Source organism: Rissa tridactyla, chromosome 7 (genome assembly GCF_028500815.1).
Source record: "Rissa tridactyla isolate bRisTri1 chromosome 7, bRisTri1.patW.cur.20221130, whole genome shotgun sequence".
NCBI classification, from domain to species: Eukaryota; Metazoa; Chordata; class Aves; order Charadriiformes; family Laridae; genus Rissa; species Rissa tridactyla.
Window position 1 is genome coordinate 6,133,003 of NC_071472.1, and position 13,310 is coordinate 6,146,312.

Sequence of the window (13,310 nt, forward strand, 5' to 3'; positions counted from 1 at the left end):
AAATAATTATTTGTCTTATAGTTTTGATTTATTGGCCTCACTTTTGATTTAGTGTTAGCACTTTCGGTGTGATCAAACATATTTCTCTTCTGTGTATATGAATTGCATGCTAAAAATTACATCTTCCAGCTAGCTGAATGTAAATTGTAATAACTAGCGTAGCGTAATCCTTATTATATTTCTAGGTTTTTGCCTTCTGTAGTTCATTAATAAGCTGCATGAACCTTCTGGTCCAAAAGTATTTGTTTCTAACAAAATAATAAGTGAAGTAATCAACGTACATTTCTGTAGTAATTCAAAAATAATGGTAGGACATAATTACTTCTATTTCTCACAGTCTGTCACTTTTATATATTGGAATCAGATTCAATTTATCTTTTCTGGACATTAAATATATGTTTTAGCTGCTTATTAATATTTGCCTTTGTTTCTAGCTCACGATTTTTCATAGAGAATGAAAGTGTGTGGTATTGTGGCTTATTAAAACGATGTATCGATGCTGAGACCTTCAGAGTTTGTCTTTTTTCAGTATTTTTCAGGCGTTTAAAAAAAATCAACTATAGTTAATAACAAAAGGACACCTTGATCCCTATTAATGTAATTTGTATCTGTGTTAGAAAATATATCGAAAGATAATGCTAAATAATACAAGTAATTAGAGAAAACATGCCTGAGACTTGGCTTACATGATGTTTGAAGTTGTGACTAAATTATTGCTGTCTTGAATAAATGGTTATTATTTCTAATGTATTATCCGGGGACGCTGTAGTAAAAATATTAATTTAATGAGCATTAGAGTTTACAAATATAGTCCAGGGTTATTAATGATGATCTTGCCCTCTATGTTTTTTTTTATTTAAATTTATAAAAAACCAATAAGTCTTTTATTCCAATTAAAACCTAAACAGGTGAAATGATAAAAGAACTGACAGTCAATAGGCTGAATTACTCTGTGATTCTGCAGGATCAACTTCAAGGAAAAAGAAGAACAAATGTCTTGTTAGAAGGAGTTTTATTTGCTCTGTCCATAACCATGTCTTCCAGATGTTGGGTCAGTGGAGGGACTTGCTTACCACAGAGCTTGGGACACTCTCTATTGGACCAGTTCAACCACATCCTCCATCACAAGACACACTGTTGACCAGAGACGTCGAGGAGCTTTCAACCGGGAAGCAGTAATAACAATGTCTGAAGATGATCATCCACATGTGCTAGCTCTAGACGAATGTCAAAAGTATGTATTATATCTTTCTTACCAGATTTTAATTTTTGCCTGATGTCAAAGACACAGCACCACTTCTTTATTTCACAGTCAACTAATATTGTTGAACTCCGTGAAGGTTAAGTAGATTTCTTCGTTTAGGAGACAAATGTTAGTACTAACTTTTTAAAGCAATTGCAGAATTAAGATATTTTATATATGTTTTTATCAGCAGCCTGGTCTAGCGGGAGGTGTCCCTGCCCAGGGCAGGGGGGTTGGAACTAGATGATCTTGAAGGTCCCTTCCAACTGGAACCATTCTGTGATTCTGTGATATTTGAGATCAAATAATCATTATATTTTCATGGAATATTAAAAAAAAATTGTGCTTGTTTCAAGAAAAGTGAGCTAAATGTAGATTATAAAGAGCAATCAGTTTACTAATTTATTTTGTCAGACATGTTACTCTCATTGTTTAAATAAAATCAAAATGAATTTAAGCCTTTATGAAGAGGAATCTGAGTTTCTTGTGTGGCAAACTGATAGGCCCATGTGTCTATCGCAAAGATCAGTGTTTTTATAAAATTATATAACAAGAGATGTACATTTATGGAGCTTGTGGACAACATCCTGGAAAGCAGCCTAACTTAGTTCCCTTCTTGCCACTCTCAAGAAAACTGTATTTCCTAGTAAGCTTTATATTTCTACTTCAGCCTTTTGCTAATAAGCGTCTTAAAATTCAAGTTACTACTTCTTCCACTGTCGTCTTTGTTAATTCTGGAAGAAAAGCAACCTGATGTTTCTGCTTCTTTTAATTATCTCCCCTTTGGGAAGGCTAGGCTACATTTCTGCCTTATTATGTTCTATTTTTAATTTGTGATAGCTGAATGTACGATGTTGCATGGGTAGTCGAGGAGGTTATTTCCATGTGTGACTTCACGTACAGTTTATGCAAATGAGGAGTTTATACTGTATTGTGAAATATGATTTATCTAGATGTCATAAATCAACTAAATACCGGTGAAGACTGCAGTGACAGAATGCGCAGGTTCCGATCAGTGTATAAATTACAGCCACAGCTCATTTTGTCCACCCTTGTTTAACAGTAGCAAGGGGCCAATTGTGCCTCTTGTAGAGCATATTAAGGTCACTTGATTCCCCATTATCATCCTTCTACGTACCACTCCTTTGGTCTGTATCACTGTTCTAATATGGGAAAAGCTGCAGTTTACTTTCACTGTTAGAAATTGCTAATAAACACATTAGCCGAATTAAGTTTATATTGCTAAGCATCTTATATCTATCTGTAATGGTATATTAGTGCAGAGACATGATCAGAATTGAACAGACCTGTGAAGAGCAAAAATATCTGTACTTGTGTACAAGTTAATGAAGTGTGATACTGCTAGATAATTTATAGGATGTTGGCTATCGCATTTTCTTATTCCACATTGATTATCACAATTACTTATAGATGCCATTTGCAATTGTCTACGAAGGCATATGTTTTTTCTGTTGCTCATTTCGTAGAGAATTAAATTATAAAATGTATCTCATGGTTTTGTTTGTTATTTTGATTTTAATACAGCTTAATGTTTTGGACTAACTGGAACGAGCAGCTTCCAAGCATCATGAGATCTACCCTCTCGGGCAAAAATGCACAGGTTATCATTAGTACAGATATTCTGACACCAAATGGACTTACCATTGATCATAGGGCGGAGAAACTTTACTTTTCAGATGGCAGCCTGGGAAAAATTGAGCGGTGTGAATACGATGGATCACAAAGATATGTAAGTAAAACAAAAATCCCAAACATATTGGTTGTAAATCTGCTTTTTTGCATTTTTTAGCATCTTTAAAATGAAAATGCTACGGAAAGATCATTAGTTCCCTGCGTTTCTCCTAATATTGGTTGTATATTAGATTTAAAACTGAAAACACTTCTGAGCTACAAGTAATGCTGCGTTAACACATTGCGGTTTCTGGATGGTCTGGAGATGCAGACCCTTACCACAAAATCTATTTCCCATGGGTTTTGAGCCTGAAGCATCACCGTCCTAAATGATCTATATCAGCTTGAAAAAAGTATAGAACTTCAGTAGACGAGGTAGAGAAATGTTCTGCTTTACATAGGCTGATTATAATTTTCCTTCCAGCGCCAAACTTTTCTGAATGCACTAGAATTTCTTTGTGCAATGTTTGAGTGTTACTCTACAACTCTGTTTTTTTTTTTCTTTTCTACCTATTTGTTTTCAGATACATTCAACTGCACTCCATTACTCTTTTATCATAATACCTTTTGGTCCTTGAGTGCTCTCTTAGTTTCATCTGGAGTAGACCTTTTGCTTGGCATATGCAGAAGGCATTTGATGTGTGCTCATGATTTTGTTGCATGTTTAGCTCTATGTTTCTCATATTTCATGAAGTCTTCCTTTTGGGGATTTGGTACCTCCCAAAGTGCATGATAAAATAAATGAAGGACGTGTTCTGGCTTGTATTTTCAATAACCAGCTCTACAAGATAATGTTTAGTACATTAGGGCACTTTCATAGCTATTAATGTTAAAAAAATTCCTTTATATACTGTATAAAAGCTTTGAAATCTTTCTGGATCTTAAATAGGAATTACGTGGGGGTTTTTTTGGAATCTTATTGCGGAGAAGTTCCCCATACTTTGTTTAAACAAAATTTCCTTATCAGAGCAAAATAAGAGAGCCAAGCTTGTAACGGCAGAAGTAAAATCAGCATGAAGAGGCATGTAGCTTTGGGTCGTTTCTTTTCTCCTTCGCTTTTAATTTGTGTAAATTAACCACAGCTCACTAATGTTTTCAGATGCAGTAACTATATCAGAACCTGGACAAACCAAAGCTACATAGATGCTAAAGTATACAATCTCTGACTATTTGCTGTGAAAATTGATGACTTTCTGAGTTTTTTTGTGAATCCACCTGTGTATCTGAGAATAATATACAGAAGGCAGTTTGGTGGTTTACTTTGGGTTTGATTTGTTTTTCTTTTATTTTATCACTTGGGAGATAAGAATGGAATTACTGTCTTCCCTTCTTTCATATTATTCCTTGGGTTTTATCCTTTAATTATATCGTGATTCCAAATGTTGTACAAAATCTGTACTTTTTATTTAAATTTGGGTCATACTTTCAGAGATGATTCATGTCGGTTAGATCTGTGTGTCCTTCAGTTATTGCTGCACCTTCTGTCAGGTAATGTAACAGAACGGCACGTGGTCTTCCAGACGTACATGTGGTGGATCTGTATTGAACCGGGAACAGCTCAGTAGTGTTTGCACAATCGTTTATTATTCTCTCTCTTACATTAGTAAATATAAGCAGTCAAAAGTGTTAGCTGAGTTGTATGCAATGATCTTGGAGTTCCTACTTAAAATACAAAAGGATCTAACTAGTTTAAATGATCTCTGTTTAGTTTCTGCCATTTGATGTTTTTCTGAAATCCTGTTTCATTCACCAGTTCTCCTAAAATATATTCACTCTTATCTGTTCTTATTCTTGACTAATTTGAGTAATTATGTATCTGGAAGGTACCTCAGTTTGCTGTCTACCACATTAAAGTGTTTTTTCAAATGGAATCTTGAGGGACTTGTTGCCATATTAAAATACAGGTATAGGAAGTATAGGTAGAGGAAATTACCTGGTTTTCTCATACTCATCAGCTTTCTCAAGTATTTCCTTTGTAGGACTTTGATCACAATTTGAAAGTTCTATATTACGTTGTCCTCCTGTTGACTTCCTGGCCCCTTTATATTCTGTTTTGTTGTAATTTTTGAAGACTAACAGTATATTTGAGATTTTTTTTTATATTATTGCATCACGCGATGTATTCATCTACATTATTATAATTGTAAATGACAAACTCCTGTCTTGAAGTACGGTTCATTGGTCAGTTAAAAACACCGACTTAAAAGACATGCAACTTTTCTTTCTTTCACAAGTAGGAACTTGTGCTAATACTCCATTGTGCTTGCCTGCAAGTTTATTGCAGATTCAGACACTTATTCTTTAATTTAAGAATAAGTTACTAGAGCTTAAGGATGTACATAAATACTTATATTCATGCCATTTTATTCCAGTGATATGCTTTGTGATTTGATTTTTCTCTATCTACTAATTACATGTCACTAATATTTTTGTCCTATTTATTAGGGAAAAGGAGAAAAAAAAAATCTCATGTATTCTTTTGTTCCTCATCTAGTTCAACAGGGATTCTTAAACTAGTTTCTTATACTTTTTTCAGTTAGAATTAATTCTTTTTTCCTATTCACTAGCAGTGCTTCAGCAGATTTACTTAGTGCCATGTAGATGCACTCTTACTGATACAAGAATGCCAGAATCCAACCATGAAATTGTATTATTGATCTGGTGAAAAAATATTTCCAGGGCAGCTGTTTTTATTCATTCGTTCATATGCTGTCCAGCTTGACGAGATCTCTGGTTTCTGTAACTTTAGGGTAATACAAGTAATAATCATTCCAACCTTCTGGTGATCTGAGATTTCTCAGGGTGTTTCAGCAAGGTCCTGCCATCAACCACCCCTCAAAAATAGTTAAACAGATCGTCCTTTTCCTCACTCGCTCTGCTCTGTTGCTTTCTGGTTTCACTTAGGTTAACAAAGGCAGAAATTGTATAGTAGAACATGAAATGCTAATGTAATGGATGTTCTTCCAGATAGCAGCTTCTTTCTTCATTCCACTTACCACAATAATCTAGTACAAGGAATGGGTAGAAAATAATTTAACAGTATTGCATTGACTCTTTTAAGTGGAATGTAAGAGTTTATTGATTTTGTGTTACGCTGATATTTTAATACTGGTATTGGCTGCTGGAATACTCTTTCGAGTTCGGAAATTTTTTTTAGTAACTTTTGTTCCTTTTTATTACTTAGAAGATACGCAGGGTACTGGGTTTTTCTAACACTTCTTGTTGTGCTCTGTCAGATCTTCCTGTTTAGAAAGCGAACGTGGCAATTGCTTCTTTCGCAATCCCTTTCCCATTTTCTTCCATGTTAGCTCCTGCCCTTAGTTGGATTTAATATTGTGGCCATAACTGGTTTTAGCTGCTTAGTGCTTTAATATTCTTTAATTATAACATTTTTTTCAGGAACAGAGAGATTGAGCCATCAGCAAATAAAGCTGATTTTGTGTTTTAGACTTATTTTTCCAATAAATCGTGAGCTATTTTGATTTTTTCCTTTTCTTCAGTGTTGAGTATTTTGTAACATTTTACATATCAAGTATCTAGAAATATAGTTAATTTCCTGTAAACAGAAGTCTGTTTATTTTCTAACATGCAGGTTGGAATGTTGTGGTATCAGTTGTGGTTTTGTTGGCCTACAGGTGTGATTGTTCAAAGCATTATGGTTCTAGAGGTGTCTCCAGTAATTATAACCTTTGTGTAATGGCAACCTCCCAGAAACTGTAATTTTTAATTTCTAGAATGTATGTTTTTATTCTGTTGGAATTGTGTATTTAAGCAATTAAACAAGTTCTGAAGTTGGTGTTCAATTTCCATTATCTTCAGTAACATTTTATCAGATCAGTTCTTCCAACTACTAAATGCAGAAATGGAAGTTGAAGGCTTGGCTGTGCATTTATGAAAAACTTGACTTTATGACTGACATCTAAAACTACTTTTCAGACATGTCATTATACTTATGTGTAGTACAAATATGATTGAGGACAGCAAAGTAATTTTGGTCAGCTTTTGGAAGGTATTCGCGATGACATCAATGTTACCTTGGGAAGTAGCTGAATAACTCACAAAGGCAGGATAGAAGCGAAATCAGCCAAGGTATCCAGCACGGAGACAAAGCATGCAAAATATTAACAATTAGAAATGTAGAATATCTAACCCCATTAAAATCAGAACGTGCTAAAAAATCTTAGAAAAGATTATCGCTAGATCTGAACGTGAGCAGTTACAAAAAGATGCAGGTCCTGAATGTGTTTCTGAGTTGAAGAATCACATTGCTGTATTCTCTATATACTAATAAATAGTCAGATGTGAAAACTAACCCGAAGGAAAATAATGTCAACTAGAACGCAGATATTTTAATAAACTTGGATGGTTGTCTAGAAATAAAATAAAATTGAGCCTACTCTCCACAGAGAAATTATTTCAGCAGTTTCTACTGCTTTCTTGTGATTTCGTGAAACTGCAGTAGAAGCAATAACAGTAGAGAAACAAGAAATGCTAGTAAAAATTTATACAGTTGGCACAACATGCACAGTTTACCACCTAGACATTTAAGTTCATCGTGTTTTGCCTCTCCTGTTGCCCCTATTATGTTAGTTTATTGTTAGGTTTCAGGCTTTTTAATCAATCCATTCTTTCTTTCTTTGAAAAGCGGCTCATGTGGTGTGGATAATCTTGGAAATTAATGGTACTAGAAGTGAAGTTGTGGTGAAATTTTTAATTTTTTCTGTTCAGCAGTATAAATACATTAGTTATAGCAGGAATATTCTCTTCTTGATTCTTTTCTCTTGTAAATCTGATCAAAAAGAATTGTTGTTTCTCAACTTTCCAAGTGTCCGTGTTTCGCATTAACATTGGTCTGAAAAAGTCCAGAACCAAAATAAAGGGTGAAACATTCCCCCTGCTTCTAGGGAGTTCACTCCATTGACGAGTTCCTTTTTCTGAAGTAGTTCTGTAAAGTCATTCTAAGATCGAACCTAACGAAAGTGATTCCCTAACCAATGGCAATAAAATCTTCTAATGCATTTGAGCTGGGTGGCTGGATGACACGGATACAACACTGTTGGTTTGGGACTGTTTGCTGAAATATCTTGATGTCCAGTGTTGGAAGCTGTCACATCCCACTCTCAGTAAAGAGGGGGGGGTAAGTGACTTCAGATTCATAAATTCAGACTAAGGTGAGATAAATCTCAAGGTCCATATAGAAACATTTATTAGCTTACCAAAATGGTTAGTAGAGGTCTTAACAAGTCCACGATAATTAATTTGGTATATAACAAATTATGGCAAGTGGTGAGGTGTGCATTGTGTTACTTAACAACAGGTATAGGACAACTTATGGCAAGCGGTACTTAAGGTCGTTACTTAACAACTCTAACCGTTACTTAACAATTCTAAGAGGAAAGAGAAACTGAGGGATAGAGAAAGGAAAAGATGGAGAAAAAGACAGAGATAAAGAGATCACTGGTCCTGGTTCCAGCGTCTTTTTCAGGGAATCTTCCCAGGCATAATCTTCTTTCTTGGGAAGAATCTTCCCAGGCGCAGTCTTCTTCTATTGTTTCTTCTTTGTTCCCCCCTAGGGGCACTTATTTTCCCCTTTTATGTTTGCTGAATTAGCACAGTCCGCCCCCGGTGCTGAGCACATCCTCATCTCAGGTTTCTCCCTTCTCCCTGGTGACCTGTAGCATGATTTGGGTGGAGAGACAAGTGCCATAGTCATACATGTTTAGCATGATCTCTATAATCTTCATTAGTATATGCAGGGTGCGCGCTTTCATATGCATTTCACAGATAATAAAGCAAAGGTCAGTCATGGGACACAATGGCCTTGAGAACTGAGAACTAGCAACCTCACCACACGAGTGACAGAACTATCCTGTCTTCAGAAGACAGTTCTCCCACACTTTCAGGCGCCAGAAGTGTGAGCCTTATCAGTTCTTTGAAGGCCAGGCCTGCATTATTTATTTCCTTGTGAGTGTTCGAGGCATTCCATTGAAGTCTTGGAGGACCTTCTACCCCTTGTCAGGGAATTTACAGCCCATCCCTTACAGTAGCCTGGTAAAAATTAACTGAAAGAAGGAATTAATGAAAAGATGAAAATAATCTCTAAGGCTATGAAGAATCAGATTATTTGTAATACTTCAGAATCCCACAAAATTCTAGAGGCAGAAATAAAGGTAACATTAGATTAAGTTCTTCATTGTCATTTATGATGTTGAAAATAAGTGTGTAAGTAGTAAGTGTGATTAATAAATATCTATTAACTGTAATTAATACACATGTAGTTGCAAAAAAACCTGGTTAATATAGTAAAAATTTACAGAGATGCATACTTTCCATCTGAATGGCACTGAAAAGTACAAGCCTGCTCTAAAGAGTTGCTTAATATATCGTTGAACTGAACTGCAAATCTAAGTAACAGCTGGAACGCTGCAAATTTAGCTTTGCCGTTTGGTTTTCTGTGTCTAGCACGGAGAAACAAAAATTAATTCTTGAAGAGGAAGCACTTCTGATTTTGTTGCATCTGACTTGGACAATTCTATGGAAACAGGATCTTAGTGTTCTTGGTAAATGTGGTATTCTGGTATGTCCTTTGTATCCTTTGCTATGTGATTGCACTTCAAGTTGTTATGAACGTATTTTTGAAGATACAATAAATGAAAAGAAAATCTATGCATTAAAGATATGACAACGATGAAAATATGGTCTTTATTCAGACCAATCAACAAAAAGCATGATTATTTTTAGTAGGATATAACAGTGATTGGCACTGTTCTTCCACAAAACCCAACTTAAAACTAGACTAGAAATTTGTTTGATTTCTTTTATTTTATGTCTTCCTTTTGAAAGAATGAAATACGTTGGCTAATTTTAGATTAATGTTTTCTGTATAAGTTGGTTCTGTCAGGCTGAGTTTTCTGATATTCATCTAAAATGTTATTTATTTTTAGATTACTGATAGTGCTTTATACTTGTGTAATGATTTTATTATGCAATAGACTTTAAATTCTCATTAACTTCAATCTTTTTAAGTGTAGTTTTCTGTACTAGCTTTGTCATTCTACTGTAGACAATCTGCAAAGAGATTTGGATATCTGTAGAAGAGCAAAAAGCCCTGAAAAAGCTTTTAAAAGCTTCAGTAGATGGCACTGCCCGTTTATTAAGCCATTTAGTAGAGTTAAAATACTTAAGATCAACTCATATTTTAAGCTGATGCATTAACTTTATGCACTCATCTTTAAAAAAAACCCAACCCTGTCTTTCTCTAAAAGTGAAGTGTAGTCATGGTAAGAATTGTTATGAATCTAATTCTTACTGAGACTTTAATAAGAGTTTTATATAAATCATTCAAATATTAGTATCCTGGCACAAATTCTTGTCCACCTAACGTGTGTACCCGACTGGCTTCTCCCCTTTTATAGTCATGTTCTTCTAGAGAAACTGCTACACGTACCTCAAATTTAGAGCAGCTGCATGTTAAAGCAGAAGCTATGTGGAGAACTTAAAAATCAGAACTTAAAAAAGAAAGGATTGTAGTTAAAATTAAATTGCCCCGCTACTTGTGACATTCCTCCCCGAGCCCCCAGTCTCCTTGTCTCTTTCCAGGAAGCAGAGAAAACTTTTAATCTATTATTCAGAGTTCGAAGTACAGGCTGGAACTGAATGGTGGCGTCATTCGGTATTAAAACCCGTGGTGTGCTGTTGGATGTGTCTGACTTCGCTGGTTCAGGTGGAGGGGATGGTAGGGGTGTCTTGTTCAGGTTTCCTTCATGTTTTAAAATTGTACGTATATTGTTGCAATTTTTAGTATCAACTTAGACTTATGATAAAATATGTCAAGACAGGATCTTTATATGATTGATTTTGTTTCATACTGTTAAGAACCTCGTTTAAAAAAAAAAAGTAGAAAAAAATAATCTGTTCAGTTCAGATCTTTGTAATGCAGAATGGCGATACATTCCTACATTCCTTTTTTTCCAATGTGTTCACATTCATTCAGTACCACATTTGCCTCCAAAAACATTGCTGATGACCATAATTATTCTTACTTTTCTCCTGTGCCACAGGGTGCTTTTTGACAGTTTCTGTCCTTCGTAGAAGAGGTCTTAAGTATTTTTACAGTTCTGCAATAGTTTGGGGGAGTGCATGAATGCGGCCTTTGTGAATTAAATTTCTCTGACATTGTGATCTATATCGTTCTGGACTAAATTTGATGGTTGAGGTTGTACTTTCTAGTTCTGTTTACCTGTATATTGTCTGCACGTGTTAGAAAGTTGTTCCATGTATGGCACTCTGTGTAACATAGATGCTCAGTTTCTTATGGAACTGTGTCCTTTTCTCCTCTGACTCAGCATATACAACGGCTCTCCCATTTCAGCACTTTCTGCATCCTTAACTGAACAACAGGCAGCATAGACTGTAGTTGTGTGATTGCGCATTAACCGGGCATTATGTTTGTGTTGATAATGTGCTTCCAGATGGGGTACGTAAAGGTTTTTGCCTGTATTATCGTAAGTGGGAGCACTGCTTTTTGTCATTTGTTGCTACCCAGCCACCACTTCATATAAAACTTGCTATAAGTTGATTATCTTGGAGTTTTTTACAGTTTGAAAACACAATTTTTCTTCTGGTTGAATGGTGATCACTGATTCTGCATTGAGTTTCCTCTCTGTTATGTATTTGAGTACATGCATTCCCTGAAAGACTGTGGCAGTTGTCTTATGTCTTGATCCAAAGCTTATCTGATTACTATCAATAACTCAGAGGAATAAATCTGCGAAGTGCTTGTATTGGCTTCCATCATTATTTTTGTCAGAGACAAGCAATCAGCAAGAAAAAAGGAAGCAGGGAGTATCGGGCAGACCCATTTATGCTTCTTACTCCTCCTGAGCCAGCCAGATGGGGCCATCCGAGGAGGATTTCAGTATGGTCACAGTGTAGGAACCTGCACTTTCGTTACATGATCCTGCTGGTGAGTCTGCAGCTATCTCTGTCCAGAGCTACAGACACCGCTAGGAAAATGAACAAGCGAGCCGTACAGAATAGAAGATTTAGAAACATAGATGACTTACAACAGCTTTGATACACAGCAAATTTGCTTGACACTGAGTCCTTAGGAATTAAACGTGATTTGACAGGTAACCAAAGGATGAACAGACTTTTAAAGAAGACTTTCATTTTCAGTTACTTCTGATCATCCAGCAGCGCTATCAAGATTTAAAAAAAAAGAATAAAAATTTGTCAGTCATTTTCAGCATTATTCTGTAAGGCAGAATGTTAAAAGGGTTGTAAAGTTGGCCAAAAGCGGGCAGAAATAGGAACTCTTTCTTTTGGATGCTAAAATAAAACCAGTGTCCTTGGATAGTGCTGTGACATTATAGATGAGACCCCGGAGAATGACATGCTCTGAGCATTAGTGAACCAAATGTTCCTGGATGTTAGCTTTTGTGACCCCTTATTTGGATCTCAGATCTCCCAAGCTTGAACAGCGATGACCAGTTCTGTAACGAATTTCCATTCCTTTGTTACAGTTTGAGAAAAATTACGACAGTGCTACAGAAGACAGAATGCTGAACGGAGTAGTGCCTTCTTTAGCATTGACTGTGACAATAAGATCCTTCAGGCTGGGATAGTTTTACAATTATCATGGAGAACAAATACAGGGTTGCAAAATCCGCATGGCCAGATTTTGTACAGATCTTTTACAAACATATGTGATTGCTGTCTTTTTTTTCTGAAATGTGTCTGAATATGAATAGCATAGGCTTTTAAGAGTGTGTTCTGAAAAGTATCTTACAGTAAATTGCAAAAGTGATCTTTTTTGCCACTAATACATTTCCATCTGTCTTTTAATACTTTTAATTTTGAAAAAAAGGTTGGCTAGAGAAAAGCTGTCCTCCTGGGACATTTATCACTGGAAAAAGTATTTGCTGGTTAAACCTTCTTCCAAATATGCAGAAATATATAATGTGCCTAGTGGTGCAGAATTTGTTATAATTATCTGATTAATAAGTAATTTTGTCATTATATCTGTAAGTGAATTTAAACTTGGCCAGGAATGCTTCTGTGCACTGGAATACAGTTATTTATGTGAGCAAATTGTCAAAATGTTCACATGTCTCAATTTTGCCTGTGACTGAGGAGATTTTTTTTTAAATTGGGAGACAATTACAAAGCATTTCTTGTCTTGGTTCTAATGTGATCATAGTGGTGAACAAGCTTCAGTTCTGAAACATCCTTCTGGCTTTGATTCATAAAGACTCGGAGTTTTTAGACTTTCAGGCATGCTACAGTACCTCTTTTTCTCTCTTCTGTTCAGGCTGTTAAGCAGGTAGTGTGCTGTGTAGATATTTTTACAAGCACATTTCGTTAAACTGTGATT

The 13,310-nt window shown here is 35.6% G+C and overlaps 1 protein-coding gene across 1 annotated transcript in view; it reads left to right on the forward strand.

The window, feature by feature from the left end:
- LRP1B (LDL receptor related protein 1B) overlaps positions 1-13,310 on the forward strand; it is a 749,025-nt gene that overhangs the window by 582,819 nt on the left and 152,896 nt on the right. The window contains exons 42-43 of the mRNA XM_054208041.1: positions 1,045-1,234; positions 2,789-2,993. Coding sequence (XP_054064016.1) covers positions 1,045-1,234; positions 2,789-2,993 — 395 coding nt within the window. The remainder of the gene's footprint in view (positions 1-1,044; positions 1,235-2,788; positions 2,994-13,310) is intronic.